Raw genomic sequence first — 14,781 nt, forward strand, 5'->3', positions numbered from 1 at the left:
GGAGATCATTTCTTTTTGTTGTTGCCAATGCTTTTAATCATAAGTAGTTAGAAATGAAAGTTTCTCTGTTTTTGGCAATTGTTCTTTGTAGCAGCATGCTCTCTTTCAGGCTCCTAATTCATTTGTTTGTTTAATGTTTAGAATTTTAAGCTGCTTTGAAACATGAGTTGTACTTGGAAAATGTTGAATATCGAGGCTTGTCTTTATGATCAGTAGTTAATAACTCAAGTGTATTAGCATGCTGGTGCACAACGGGTATTGAATTTCTTTAGGCATTCCAAGGTGTTGAATGACCCTGGATCCAGCAAAGTATAGGCAAAAAAAGTTACAACATTTATAATACATTAATGATAGAAAATTACAAGGAAATGGAATGGAAGCTTTTATCCATGCACTGAACAAAAGCTTTGATATGCAATATTGTGGCTAGAATGGGCAACCAATGAGAAGTTGCTAATAAACTTCTTACACTATTTGCGGTTTCTTAGTAGTTTTCGTGGCCATGCTAAAGCATCAGGTACGTTTCTTGAAAAAGAGAACATGCAGAAAACAATATGATGTTGTAGTGTGAAAAGTCAGCCTTGTCAGTGATGTAAGTTGGGTCAAGTTATCTGCATGAAGGTTTGGATATCGTGATTGGGAATTAATGTATTTGGTTTAACTAGCATTGTAGGTTTCTTTCTTTGATTCCACATTGTTTTTTTTCTTTTATTAAATTATATGGGTATGCAGATTAATCTAGTCTAAATAGCTTGTCGGTTGCAGAATTTGTTATATACTAGCAAACTGATTAAGAAAACCATACTTCCTAATTTTCAGCCTTGCCCTGGCCTTGAATTTCTCTACTACTTGCCATTTGATTCCCACCCCTACTTTCTTTTCGCGATAGGCGTGCTATTCGTATGTAGAATTATGTATACAGCCATGTGATATATTCATTGAGAGTGGCCTTTCCCACTTGGACTGCTTTTTCTGTGTTTGTTCATCCATTTGAATTCTACCCAGTCTGCATGTTTTTTAAGAGCACAGATTAACTTGGTATAGTATAAGGCCAGAAGTTGTATGAGAATGGGATGCCATTTTGTTTGGTTGATGGCATCCTCTTTTGCCATTCTGGAGTATACAACTGCCAACCCCCGCCCCTTTTTTTTCTCCCAAACATGTTTCTGCCGGAACGATTGTATAAACAGGCATTTGTAATCTTTTTGCTCTAAACTTAAGGCTAGAGCAAAGCAGTAGAAGGTCGAAAACCCCACCTGGTTTGGCCCCTTCTGATGTAGTGATGTGCTTTTATTTTCCCTAAGACTGCTAGGATGAGTACACTGAGTAGCTTTACGTTTCATGTGCAGCGACATCTGTGTGATTCAACTGGACATGTGCTATATATGCCCGGACATTTGTCAACCTAGTTAGTATTTTGCATATGGTACGTGTATTATGTATGTATGTACGTATTTTTAAAACATACCTTGCATTTTCTGTACACTTCACAAAGATATGATAAACGCGCTTTTTAACATCAATTGTACTGTGCAAGTGTGCGTATTCTTCATGTTTAATGTATTTATTTTGCAACTTTTGGATTTAATGTATTTCTTTTGCAACTTTTGGATAATCCATGTGTTGTATATATTTATGACATTTTTGAAAAATTATACAACGCATTAAAAATATTACATAATTAATATTAAAATACTCCGAAATGGCGGAAATTTTCATGTCTTCTTTTCAATTTTGGTCAATATACGTATCAAAACCGCTTATGATATGATTTTGTAGAAAAACTTTTAAGTGTTTATGGATATAATCGAAATTCACTTAAGATTTCACAGGCTCGAAAATAAGAATTTGAAATAACATATGAAAATTAGGAGTTTGGAAGGATTCAAATTTTTATTTTTATTTTTCACGTATGCCTCTCCTGTCTCCTGAACTAAAATTGTTGGTATAAAATATTTCATCCAAGCAGTTGGATTTGAAATCTATAAATTTTACATGCATAGGTTAAAATGTAAAGATTTCAATCTAAATCCAAATCCTTGGACCCACACAAGTAATTTCTTTTTCTTTTTTTTTCTCTCTTTTATTGGGTCGAATGATGAATTTCATTCCAAAAACTCATCCAAAAAAAGGATGGCATAAATACAACAAAATCAAGCAACCCAGTAAGGAAGCTCAAACATACAAATTAATCTGCAATATTAAATAAACACGGGCAACAAAACTGTCCCAAATAATAATATCAAGGAAGCTTCTTATTCTAAGTTGGCGTTTAAAACTCAAACTCTGTATAATACCCATGTTGGTGCTTTGTCGTATCATATTTCCCCTTGACATTTTTGACACAAGCAATGGCTACGGAGGCTATATGGTGCCTTAACACTAATGGAAAAGTGGTTGTGCTTGGTTGGCTACGCCTACGCAATTACACCAAATTATAAGTAAAAAAATATGCTTTATGCCAAAAACAAATATTACAGCTACGTACAAGCTCACAAAGATAAAGTTGAAAATGACTCAATCTTTTCTTCTTTTTTTTTCTCTCTTTTTTTAGATAAAGCCTTCACAGCACAAGGACTCATTTATTGAAATCAAGAAATACGACTGGGGGCATGAAGCCTAACTAAAATCAATAGAATCAACTAACTCAATAAAATCAGAGGCACCTTTAGCCAAGCCAAATAAATCTCCTTAAATTTGCCAATGTGTGTGCCACATTATTTGACTTCTCTTGGAATAAATTGAACATCTTCGAAAATTTGTCCCAACAACAAATCATTGCTGCCATGTTGTAAGGCTGTCATTTATTTTTTTAGTACAAGCGATAGTTTAAACTACATGGGAGGGTACTTCTCACACACATAATCAAGATGTCATGGGATTTGAACTTAAGATCACTAATCTACAAATCATTACCCTTTTTCACTCTTTTTCACTGGGCAAGATCTCGTTAACGTAAGGGACAAGTTGTTTAGTTACAACTGCATGCAGTGGCAAATGGCAAAATCTTTATTGCTTTGTACAAATTCTCTACTTTATGATATATATATCACACGTGATGGTATAATAAGTTTAGTTTATGAACCATTTTCTTTATGATGGATAAGAAAAAAGGTAGCGAGCAAAGGTCGATTGGACCTACCTACCCTACAAGCAAACAAATGAGGAATTTTTTTATTGCAAAAGAAGGGTAGGAATCTTTTATCTTATTTATTAGCAATTGTTATCAGGTTAGAGGGAAATTATATTAATGAGTTGGTTTCTTTTTCATGAAACCAAAAATGAACAGCTAAATTATATTCTTAATATCTGGAATCAACAGCTATAAAGCTTTTTTTTTCTTTTCTAGAAAAGGCTATAAAGCTTGATAAACAAATAATTTAGTGCTAACGGGTCTAGTATATTGAAAAGGGTCCTGATTTGTAAATCATTAGTCTCAAATTCGAACCAATAACACCTTAGTAGTGCCCTTATAATTTAAACCGTCGCTTGTATTAAAAAAACTAAAAACAAAAAGTTAATGCTTTATGCTTTCAACTTCAACATTGCTTTATTTTTTTGGATTTGAACTTCAACAATATTTTTAATCATGGCTCTTCCCTACAGGCTATAGTGCTTGCCACCAGAACCAGACAATCAATTTTTTTGGTTGGTTTATATTCAAAAGAACTTTTTCTACTAAAAGAACATGTTGATCAGCTCAAGAATCATGATTTTGTATGAAATCCAATCATAAGATTTTTGACTGGCACTCAAATTACCATGGCTCCTCCAATCATTCCATTTGAAATTCATACTAGAATTTCTCTTCATAATAAATATACATATATATATTTTTTACGTTATCCAGATTTTCTCGATTGTCGAGAGAAAAAAAAAATCCAAAAATATAATTTATTTATCAATAATTCTACGGCTACCAACTTATTTACAAACTTATTGATACAAATATATGTGACACATGACATGACAACCTACGTCCTCTATTATTATTTTTTCCTTTTCAATTGCATATTTTGTTCCCAAAAAATAATCACCCAGCCAAAAAAATAAAGATATAGATTACCTGTTTGCATAGTTCATCATTCATTGCCCCATTCGGGCATCGAAAAGATAAAAAAATAACACTACATAGATAGGGCAGCCAATACACATTAAACAATCCTAGCCCACCTAAAATAGTGTATCAGTATCAACAATGTGCATTAATTTAATTAACCTGAACCTAACTTACCATAAACATAAGAAACTCGAGGGCATATCTACAAGATTGAGATTTGAGAGAATTAAATAATGAATAATTACAGAAAAATAATGGTGGGTCTTTTTGAACAAGGTGAAGATAATAAAATAACGGTGGGGCATTTTTTTTTTTTTTTTTTTGAGCATATGGTATATGCCAAAAGTAGATACATTATTCAAAAGGACAAGGAGCAAGAGACACTTTCTTTTAAGCCTTGTTGGATGGAATCTCAGTGCCTCCACGTTCCTTCCAACAGTACATCCAGTAATGCTTCAACTCTCTCATTCAAAAAACCTTTGATCACCAGCACCATCACTCACTCTTGCAATTGTAGGTAATTTTAACTTTGAGCTCATTTGTGGCTGATTCCTTGACTCCCCGAAAATATGTGCCAGTTATACATACATACTTTCCATTGACATGCACGCAATGGACCACACACATACATGTTACAAGAGGTAGTAAATATATAACTTGCACATCCAAAAAATCCGTCCAAACTATATCCGATGCCCTCATAATATCGTACAATTAGGGTAAATCAGGGCCGGAACTATGTTTGGGAGTGCCAAAACACCTCCTGCACTCCTTCACACTTCTATGTGAGAGCACAAATGGTGGTGCTGCAGTGTGAGGAGTTAATGGCAGTGTCACTATGTTTTACCTTGCTGCAAACCGGCGGGGTACTCGAGGTGTGCGGATGGCTACATCTCGACCAGATTTCATCAAAGCCAGACGATCCTTAATTGTGTTGTCAAATAATCGGTTGTCTGGGTTCTCTGCATAGCAAACAAAGTAACTACCTACACAAGCATGTGGTAGTGCCATGGCTATCCTGGTCTGAAAAGGCAAAAATTAAACATTGATTAGGTTAGGTCAATTGAAGAGCAAAGCAATAAAGATTAAAGAATTGACAAGTTGATCACATGGTTTATATGCATAAAATAAATAAAAGAGCATGAACATAGACTGGTCAAATAAGGGCCACCAACCATAAGGTATCCAATGAAGAATGCAATGAGGGAAATGGTGGCTGTGAAACTTTGGTGCACTGTGGCGGTCCAAGCAGCCACAACTATGACACACATAGAGCCACTGCAGACGCCAGTTAAGAAGCAGATTGAGCTGGTAATATCCGAATCAACAATTTGTTCCATTTCTTGTCTTTCAAAGAGCTCCCAAGTGTCTTGTGATGCCTTCACAAAACCCTTCCCATATGCTGCTATCTGATAGTAATTGGTTGAAATTAAGATAACTGAGTTTAACTTCTATTAATTTAGTGCTAAACCATTGACCATTTAGACAATGACTGCATTATAAGTAATTCAAAATATCGTACGTGATCACAAGTGAGTTGACAAGATAGTAGTAACTTAACAACCAAATGGCGAAAAATAACTTGATGTTGAATATAAAAGTATATGCTGATGCTTTGAATCATTCTGAAAACTAAATAACCAATCATGATCTTACATGACATTTGCGAATGACTTAAAATCTACTTTAAACCAATAGATTGCATGTACACTTCTGACAAAGAAGTTCCATCTAATTTGATTCATTTAATAACAAGAAATTTATTCTTTATCCATAGCAGGTAGCATAACTCATTTACAGATGATTTCATTGACGAAGCAGCAGACATAATCAGCTTTCAGCATAATTCGTTATCCATATTATTCCAACATGATAAAGGAACGGCCAGTAAAGTCCCACTGTGTTAAAGAAATATTGATCAGCTGGCTAAACAAATATATTTTGCAATGCCAAAGAAATCCCTTCTGGTTGAAAAAGAAGATAGGAACCAATGTTATAGTTCTTTGTTCTGCTTGTATGATATGCAAATAGAATTGAAGAAAATTAATCTCAAATCAATTGATAATGGCTTATGAATAAAGGTACCTGTACAAAGGCCCAGCCATTGCCATATCTGAAGATGGACTCCATGACTCTCAGACAGCAATGTGCACAAGAAAACATGAACTCATCTTCTCCCTCAAGTAAATTTAAGGCTCGAGCAACAATTCTCAGGGCTTCAATTGAAGGCACAAAGAGAGATGCAAAGCATGCACTTCCAAGACTTTTACTCAAGGCTCTTTGAAAGCAAAATTTAGTGTTAGATTGCATTCCTCTGAGATAATACAGAGAAATAACCCTACTCACGGTTATATTTGCCACATTCCTCATTACTTCGGCTGTCCAAGCCAAACTCAATCCCAGCAAAACTATCATCAGTGGGGTCAAATAGAAATTCAGAGCTCCAATTACTGCTAGATTCCATAGGGACATCCACAAAAATCCAACCCCAAGCATCCAATAAGTGGGTTGATTCAAATCAGGGAACTTTGATACTGGTTCGAGCGATTTGATCAATATCTTGCTACAAAATCCAATCCGCTGCGTGATCCAACAAGCGTATAAGCCATTGCCTATTGCAAAAGCAATAAAACAGACCCCAACGCCATCAGTGGCAGCCTTTTGGAAGCAAATTAGTAGAATTCCAGCAGACAGAGACATGAGAAAAGTGGTCCATAATATGAAATGAACAAAAAATTTAGGCCACACCCTCACTGCCTTTTGCCATGCAAATGCAAGGATAATGCTTAAAAGAGATGCAGCTTCAACTTGTGGTAGAAAAAACTTTAAAACTCTTTTCTCTGCTCGCTTAACTCTGTTGTCAGATGCTTCTATCAGCCCCTGAACTCCCTTGAATATAAGAAAACCAACAAGCCCAATAGCTGCAACCATGTGTAGAAGGAACAGGAACAGAGATATCTTGTTGGTGTATTTTCTTGAATTCAGTGTTGTAATAGATGGCTGGTGAAAATTTTGAGAGAAAACCCAACAACATATCAGACTGATGATTTACAAATTCTTACACAAACTTTGCATATACAGTTTCTATCAATGAATTAATGCCATAGAAAGAGACCCAACAAAGACTCCATTTCACATTGGAATAAAAGGGGGAAAAGAGGAACTTAAAAAGTTAAAAACAAAATTTGGTACAACTAACTCCCAGATAAAGCATCTGTATCATTTCAAACTGATGAAAGAACTTTAGGAGAAAAGAAGAAATTAAAAAGGTATTCCAAGAAAAAAAAAATTGGGATATCTTTGCTTAATCTTCCGTAAACATCACTTAATTGACTTGAAAATCACAAACTGATGAAAGTTAAGCTACCCCATATGTTTAATTCTGTGAAAACAAAAACAAAAAAACTTACTTGTGGGGTTGGTGTAGAACGAGGCTGAGAATGCGGGGGAGTATGAGAGAAGTGAGAAGGAGATGGAGTAGCACCAACTCTGATATTATTACTTCCATGAGAGAACCGAGGAGGAGGTGGAGTTGCAGCTCTGGTGTTACTATTGATGACGATTCTCAAAGGGTTTGTAGGATTTAGCCTATGCATCATTGACATATGAACATCTCTCTGATTATGGTCATCATTGGTGTTGCTCTCTGCAGCCACCGCCGGTTCTTCAAATTCAAAACCCACCTCGTCACCTTTCTCAACATCTCTCTCTTCCCCCTCTTCCTTCTTCCTCCCATTTTCCTCTCTCACCTCAACTTCTTCATTTTCTCTCTCCACCACCTGCATATCACACCAAAGTTCAGACCTTTTTGGCATTTACATGACCAACAACAACAAAACAAGAAAAATAAAATGAGAAAATTAACAAAAGATTAAAATTTGTTGAATGGTAAAGATGGTTGTTTTACAGGCTCTGCAGCACCCATGTCGGCGGTGATGACGTGGCACCGGCGGCTGTGGAAGTGGAGGTGATGTTGCGGTCGGAATGTTTATGTGTGTTCTGTACGTTTATGTGTATCTATCTATTGTTGTGGTGGTGGTGGATGCTGATGTTTATTGGCTCCTCTCTTTTGGACAAAATTAATTACCTCAGAGTATCAGAGTTGCTGGGACCAACATGTTCATAGTCAAGATCAACGCACCAAGGTGGAGCGTGGGAGATGTTGACCAATGCGAGGAGGCTACGTGGGTTCGTGTCAGATTGAGGATGAAGCACGTTGAAACAGAGTCTTCCTGCAGTTGGTGGGTGTCTTTGTAATTTGCATTGGGTGTTCAGAGTACGGACGGTTGGATTTTGTTGTGGGTGAAGTATTGGACGGCTGAGATGGATGCCTGATGGGCCATGAAGGGTGAGGTAAGTAAAAATCAAATTTATGAGGGTGGGAGAAATGGTGGCATAATAGGCATTTGACTTTTATACAAGAAAAGAGGAGAGAGAGAGAGAGAGAGAGAGGCGTATGCAAAAAGGGATCAAAAGAAAACCCACCTCATCGTCCATGCCTTGTCATTTCCAGGCCGTGCAAGGAACAAACTAGAAACTGCTGTTATTTCTTCTGTTCACTTTGATTCAGAGGAACCGTTATTTGGCATCCATAATCTCTTACGTTTTTTTCCAATTGGAGCAATCCCTTCAAAATATAAGTCTTCAAATTAAATTAAATCAAGTCGAAGTCAACATAACAGTTGCTATGTATTATATATAGTTGTGTTCATAAATTCATCGCTGAAGTGTCTTAACACAACATTTATTATGTCCAAATTTCTGTTAGTAAAATATATGTCGGGTACATGGTTATGTTGAAGTAGTATTTTTCTTTCTAATATTGAAGGATATCCCAATTTAAATCCCCTCATCCTTATTAATAATAATAAAAAATACTGAATCTTTTAATTATGGTCAAAGAACTAAACAAACATAGTCCACTTTTAATTTGTAATTTTAGTAAGATAAATTGTGAAATGACTCAACACCAAAACAATTATGCAAGTATTATTTCTTTCTTCATACGCTAGCTAGCCAGAAAGGTAGATATTTATTCGAAAACACATTTTAGCATGGCATATTATACAAAAACCCATATAGAGCATATTTTGAGAGAAAAATCCAAAACTAGCTACTTGTCAATTTATAATTGGTTCTTAGTGTGTTAAAATTTCATAAGAACCAATTAAAAAATAACAAGTGGCTAATTTTGGATTTTTTACTCCAAATAGGTTATGTAACGACTTTTGTACATTATGTCATATTAAAATGGATTTATTATGAAATCCTCAAGATTTAGATGAGTCAAGATTTGACCCCAAAAAAAAAAAAAGATGAGTCAAGATAATAGAAAAAAAAATTATTTCTCTATTTGAAAAAATTTCTGACATTAAAAAAAAAAATTATTTCAGCTCAATGATCTTTTTTGAGTCGTTTATCACGAAAATCTTCAGTAAAATCTCCAAAGTTCCATGCTGTAAAAAGTGATGGCAAGCCACATTTGACCAGGGGGAAATGTTGAAAAGTATTATGATAAAAGATCAGTGAAATTGGAGAATTACTTGGACCCCTTAGCTCCACGTGGATGTGACAGGTCAAGCGGTGGGCCCGCTTCTGCTGACTACATTGGAATTAGAGCTTTTTTATTCCTTTTTATAATAATTTGACAGTTAAGGCAGGCCCTACCTAGAAGCATTATTTGTTGTCCCTGTTTTGGGTTGGAGAAAACGTGGCTAAGATAAGTGGGCCTGGACCATCATATTTGATGACTCATAATCATATCCACCTCAACTTCTCTTATTTATGAGTATGCGTCACTGTTTTTGTATTCAAAAACAGAAAATGACAAAGATAAAAAGTTAAGTTTAGAGCACATTGAAGCTGTGTTTCTTTCTTGTTTGGTGAACACTGCCAATTTTACAGTGTTAAATGGAGTATGTTGTTAATATAAATAAATGAAAAAAACAAACAAACAAAGAGACTACATCACTTGAAATTCTGTTTCCTTTTTTTTATAAGTGGGTAAATTTTATTTTACTACTCTAATGTTTATCGAGTTTCAGCCTGAAGTATTTTTTCCGTCTTTATCTCATACCTAACGTTTATTTTTGCAATACTTTCATACACACCGTCAATCTTATCCATTAAGAGGTCTGTTAAACTTTGACGTGGCAATGAATGAGCCACGTGGACTCACTCATATTATGAAAAAAATTTAAAATTTTGAAATAAATTTTTTCAAAAATGAATGAGCACATTGAAGCTGTGTTTCTATCTTCTATTACTATTCTGTTTTTTTTTAAGTAATTTTCACTTTACTACTCTAAAGTTTATCGAGTTTCAACTTTTACTATATTAACTTTTTTTTCATCTGAGTTGCACATACGAAGTTAGTTTTACTTTCACTTTCATAGCTACCGCTACTCTTGCTATTGATAAGTATGTTAACCACTAATGTGGCAATAAATATGCCACATAGACCCACTCATATGGTACCACGTGGTTTGATAATATTATTCATTAAATAAATAAGAAAATATTATTATTTCAATAAATAAAAATCCATCTCCAACAACCTTCATCTTCTTCCCCAAACCCTAGCACCCCACCATCTCCTCACCACCACCCACCCTACTCTATCATGACCGCAAACCACCTCCACCCCACCCTCTCATCATCGTCGCCCACCCCTACACTCTCCTTACCAGCCATCCACTCCTCTTTCTCTCTCCCACTATCTCTCTTCCCCCTTCTCTCTCTCTCTCTCTCCAAACAAACACTCGCCCTTGTAGACATTGGCGGACCCAGAAATTTTTTAGGGAATGGGCAACATTTAAAAAGCTAAAAGTATGTGAGGGAAATCCAAGTGCAAGGAGTCCATAAACCCATCTACATTAGTAGATAGGGAAGAGAGAAACTTTGAATAAATAAACATGAAATATGCATAAAACAAAATTAAATTATAAGTTGAGAAACTAAGAAAAGACAGATGCCAAATAAGGGGGATTAAAGCTCATGGATATTTATTAAATAGACATACACCATTAAGGGAATTTTGGGAGACAACAAGTTTATGTGAAGCAAAAATGAAATTGAATATTACAAAGTCTTTTTCAGACATTTAGTCGAACACATTGTGCGCACCAGTAGAGGGGAAAATTCCGTCCACCCCAAAGGATTTTATGGTGAGGGGAGGTGTAGGTCCGCCCGTGCTTGTAGACCCATTCTTAGAGGCGCCCCCACCCCCTACCCCCCTTCCCTTTCTTTCTTCGATATAACCCAGACATAGGAGGAAGTCATCCACCAGCCCTAAACAACACCCTGCAATATATATTTACATTTCATGGGGAAACTTGATGATTTATGTGGTAGTGCTTTTAGTAGGATTTTGCCATGGAATGCTCAAAGATTGCCTACTTGAACTGATATACAATTATGACCAATAATCTAAATATGATGATCGTTTAGTATATGAACTAGTGAGATTCATTCACAACGTCTTTAATCATTTTGATCCTAGAAATATGCGATTAATGTGGTTTAGGATTAGGAGAGGTGAGGGATTTGTATTCTCGTGTTCTTGAATCGCAAGTTTGGAAATTTAAAACATTGGACCAAATTGGCTCAATTGGTCCGATTTGGCCAGTTTTTGGTGCAAATGCCCAGCCCTAAGAGTGCCTTATTCGCGTAGCTTTTTAATTGTAATATTCAAAATGTGAACATGTAAAAAGAGCAAGTGTAGTGCCATTTCAGGGTATTTTTTTCAAGCTTTATATACAAAATGAAATTTAGATTGATATGCATGTTGAATTTTGAATCTTCTATGGAACTTAAGTTGACGCAGAAACAGATCCAGAGCAACATGATCAAATCTGATTTAGGTTTGGAAGATGATATAGGAATTAGGCAAACAGGTCAAACACATTATATGATCAATTTTTTTTTCTTTCTTGTGTGGTATTTGGGTTAGTTATGCCTTTGCCAATTTGCTACTGCATTTATGTAAAACAAATGGTTTTGTTTTCTTTACGAGAAAAAATGGAGTCATCACGGAGTAGAGGTCCTGGACAAAATAAAAGATACTATCTCAGTGTGCAGCTTGGGTTGCTTAATGAATAATACTAGTCACACACTTGCGAAGGATCAGATCATATACCAATATTTATAATTGATACAATTGATACGAAAGGTAACAATCCAAACCCCAAAACTTTAGGCCTTAATTACATGCTACAAACTATATAACGAGTTGAAGCAGTAAGTAGTAATAAAATCCCACGTTCGCCTTGCTACGAAAGAAAAATCTTACAAGACCCCAACACAACACAACAAAATTCTCAGCAGTGGTTTGTTTTTAAGTGTTTTCAGACAACCTATCACTTTCAACACTCATAATTCTACAAGATCGGCAACTACTGTTGCTTTGCGTTACTACCAGAGTCTTGAGGTGTTTTGACAATGCTTAATTGGCCACCTTCCTTGTTTGCAGCAGTGGCGGCCTTCACCTCATTGCACTGGTTTATGAACTTTGTTATCTCCTGATACATCAAATACAAAGGTAAGATGCCATGAGAAAGATCAAAGTCAGAAAGATCAATCGGTGTTCATATATTACTTATTAGGAATGGGTATTGGAATTATTCCAATTCCTGGCTTCCTCTACGTTTACTAACACATAAGGAATAAAAAATTATGTCTGTACGCCAATAACTTGAAAACCAAGAACTAGATTGATTGGGGGGAGTAGTTGTTCCTATTCTCATTCCTCTCTTCTCTTTCCGAATTTCTCCAATTCATGACTTTCCAGTTCCTAGTAAGTAATCATGTCCTTAAATATGAAAGAAATCAGTAGCAAAAGTTGCACATAAAGGTATAGGTTTTGGTCCTTAACATAGACTTGAGTTTCCACATCCTATAATCAAAAAACACATAAATGTGGGTGGAGTTTATTAACACATCCAATGAAGTTTTTCAATGAGAGAAATATTTAGATCAGTGAATTTGAATAAATTAATAGGAAGTATTGACTCAGTAATCAGTATACTATCTAGCTACTAGCACCTACTTCCAAGTTTACAACAAGGTGACTAAAACTCCCCACTTCTCACACTAAAGTCTTGTCATCTCTAAGAATGTGAAATCTCCTACCAACAAATTTTGGACACTTAATTATTACCATAGATAGGAAACAAAACAACGTAAGCTCAAATACTAATAACTTGAACTTGACAAAAATCTAATGCATTATAACAAACCCAAAAACAGCACCACAGTTTATAGGTAAAAGATCGATTAGCTATTCTCGAAATCATATAAGATTTGGGGGCTGCATCATCATAAATAATGGCAGCATTGTCTAAGCAGCAGACTATTTACTTCAAACCCGCAACAGGGAATCCATAGTCAAAGTTATATAGTCTGCAGTTGTTTTTCCAACTTATCATACCCTTGTGCAAAAGAAATTACCCAAATAAGACCAAAACAAAAGGTACGAAAAGGAAATGAAACAGAACAGAGTAAGCCTATGGAAATATCTGTGGAAGAGAATTTGATTGCCTGCAATATAAACTGAAAGAAAGGACATCACCTGTAAATTAATTGCACTTAGAGCCACTACATAATCAAATGACCCCAAAGAAATACTTTAAGGTCTACCCATATTCATCAAACTCTAAATTCAGTCAATTAAAACTGGATGAGTGTTAAGTAGAATTTTGAGTGAGGCCACTACCAAAAATATCAATCTTGAGAACCAAATAATCCAATTTCTCATTAAAATCGAAAACATAATAAAAGAGAAGAAATGGGCAAAGGGCTAAAACTCTCAATTTGCCAGTTTCATGGTTACAAACAATTAGGGTTCACTGAAACCAGCACAAAAATGATAATTCGGGACTGCAAGTAATCCATTACTAACTAAATCAAATATTACAAAAGCATAATGAGAGAGAGAGAGAGAGAGAGAGAGAGAGAGAGGAGAACATACACGATCGGCATCCATATCACTGCTGATTTTAGAAGGTTTGATTACTCGCTTCCCTTTGCGAGTTTGAGTGATTTTTCCATGGCGGCTGGGAGGAATCGTTTTCTTCTTCTGCTGGCCTTTGAATAGCTTCCCTTTCTGCGTCATCGCTCTTTACTCGGTCTCACTTCTCAGTTCAGCCTTCTCTCTCTTTTCTAGGGTTCTGGGGGTTTTTAGGTTTTCTCTCTTTCTTTTAGGAATGCTCACATCCGGATTTTTTATTTTTTATTTTATTTAAGGGAAGAAATGTGAAGTTTTCCATTACAAAACAAAAACAAAAACTTTCGTCGCCTGAGAGATTCGAACTCTCGCGGGGAAACCCCATGTACTTAGCAGGCACACGCCTTAACCACTCGGCCAAAGCGACTCTGCTGTACATTTTCTCTCTGTAACTAATTTAGACTAAAAAGTTGGGGGCTTTACTGAAAACATAAACACAACCGCACTCCGGCCCTTGTTTATTATGCAAGTGGATGCCATTTAAAAACCCTACCTGCTTTATTTGTTTATTTTTCTGATAATTTTTTTTAGGACAGCTCGATATGATTTGTACAAAAACACTCCTATACCACACGTAATCAACTCTTGACCCCTCACATAATCTATCTATATATAAAGCGAAAGACACAAATATTCAAAATATCACAAATTGTCATTAATTAAGTATTGAATTGAAAATTTTCATTAAATAATAATTATAATATAATAAATTAACTTT

General features: G+C 35.5%; 2 protein-coding genes and 1 non-coding gene across 4 annotated transcripts; all 3 read right to left on the reverse strand.

The window, feature by feature from the left end:
- Positions 1-4,276: 4,276 nt before the first annotated feature.
- On the reverse strand, positions 4,277-8,125 carry LOC110746173 (Plasma-membrane choline transporter family protein). Of its 2 annotated transcripts, XM_021946386.2 has the most exons (5): positions 7,968-8,125; positions 7,471-7,839; positions 6,146-7,060; positions 5,236-5,469; positions 4,277-5,083 (listed from the first exon to the last, which is right to left on the reverse strand). In XM_021946386.2, exons 1-5 carry the CDS (start codon positions 7,983-7,985, stop codon positions 4,904-4,906), a joined length of 1,716 nt encoding a protein of 571 aa, XP_021802078.2. In that variant the 5' UTR covers positions 7,986-8,125; the 3' UTR covers positions 4,277-4,903. The 2 variants fall into 2 exon arrangements, with proteins under 2 accessions (XP_021802078.2, XP_088105406.1); XM_088249280.1 differs by lacking the exon at positions 7,968-8,125 and having other exon boundaries at positions 7,471-7,890.
- Positions 8,126-12,174: 4,049 nt separating this feature from the next.
- On the reverse strand, positions 12,175-14,332 carry LOC110746178 (2,3-bisphosphoglycerate-dependent phosphoglycerate mutase). The gene is made up of 2 exons (XM_021946391.2): positions 14,028-14,332; positions 12,175-12,579 (listed from the first exon to the last, which is right to left on the reverse strand). The coding sequence occupies exons 1-2, from the start codon at positions 14,169-14,171 to the stop codon at positions 12,454-12,456; spliced, it is 270 nt and encodes an 89-aa protein (XP_021802083.1). The 5' UTR covers positions 14,172-14,332; the 3' UTR covers positions 12,175-12,453.
- Positions 14,333-14,348: 16 nt separating this feature from the next.
- TRNAS-GCU (transfer RNA serine (anticodon GCU)) lies at positions 14,349-14,430 on the reverse strand. Its single transcript has one exon. It is a non-coding gene; the product is annotated as a tRNA-Ser (tRNA).
- Positions 14,431-14,781: the final 351 nt, after the last annotated feature.

The sequence above is a fragment of the Prunus avium genome, chromosome 2 (genome assembly GCF_965620075.1).
Source record: "Prunus avium chromosome 2, drPruAviu1.hap1.1, whole genome shotgun sequence".
NCBI classification, from domain to species: domain Eukaryota; kingdom Viridiplantae; phylum Streptophyta; class Magnoliopsida; order Rosales; family Rosaceae; genus Prunus; species Prunus avium.

Coding starts and splice junctions, on each gene's coding strand:
- LOC110746173 (XM_088249280.1), bottom strand. CDS start 7,875: ATGCCAAAAAGGTCTGAACTTTGGTGTGATATGCAGGTGGTGGAGAGA. Junction 7,061..7,470: donor GTTCTACACCAACCCCACAA/GTAAGTTTTTTT, acceptor AATTTTCACCAG/CCATCTATTACAACACTGAA. Junction 5,470..6,145: donor ATGGCTGGGCCTTTGTACAG/GTACCTTTATTC, acceptor AATTACTATCAG/ATAGCAGCATATGGGAAGGG.
- LOC110746178 (XM_021946391.2), bottom strand. CDS start 14,171: ATGACGCAGAAAGGGAAGCTATTCAAAGGCCAGCAGAAGAAGAAAACG. Junction 12,580..14,027: donor GTGATATGGATGCCGATCGT/GTATGTTCTCCT, acceptor TTGATGTATCAG/GAGATAACAAAGTTCATAAA.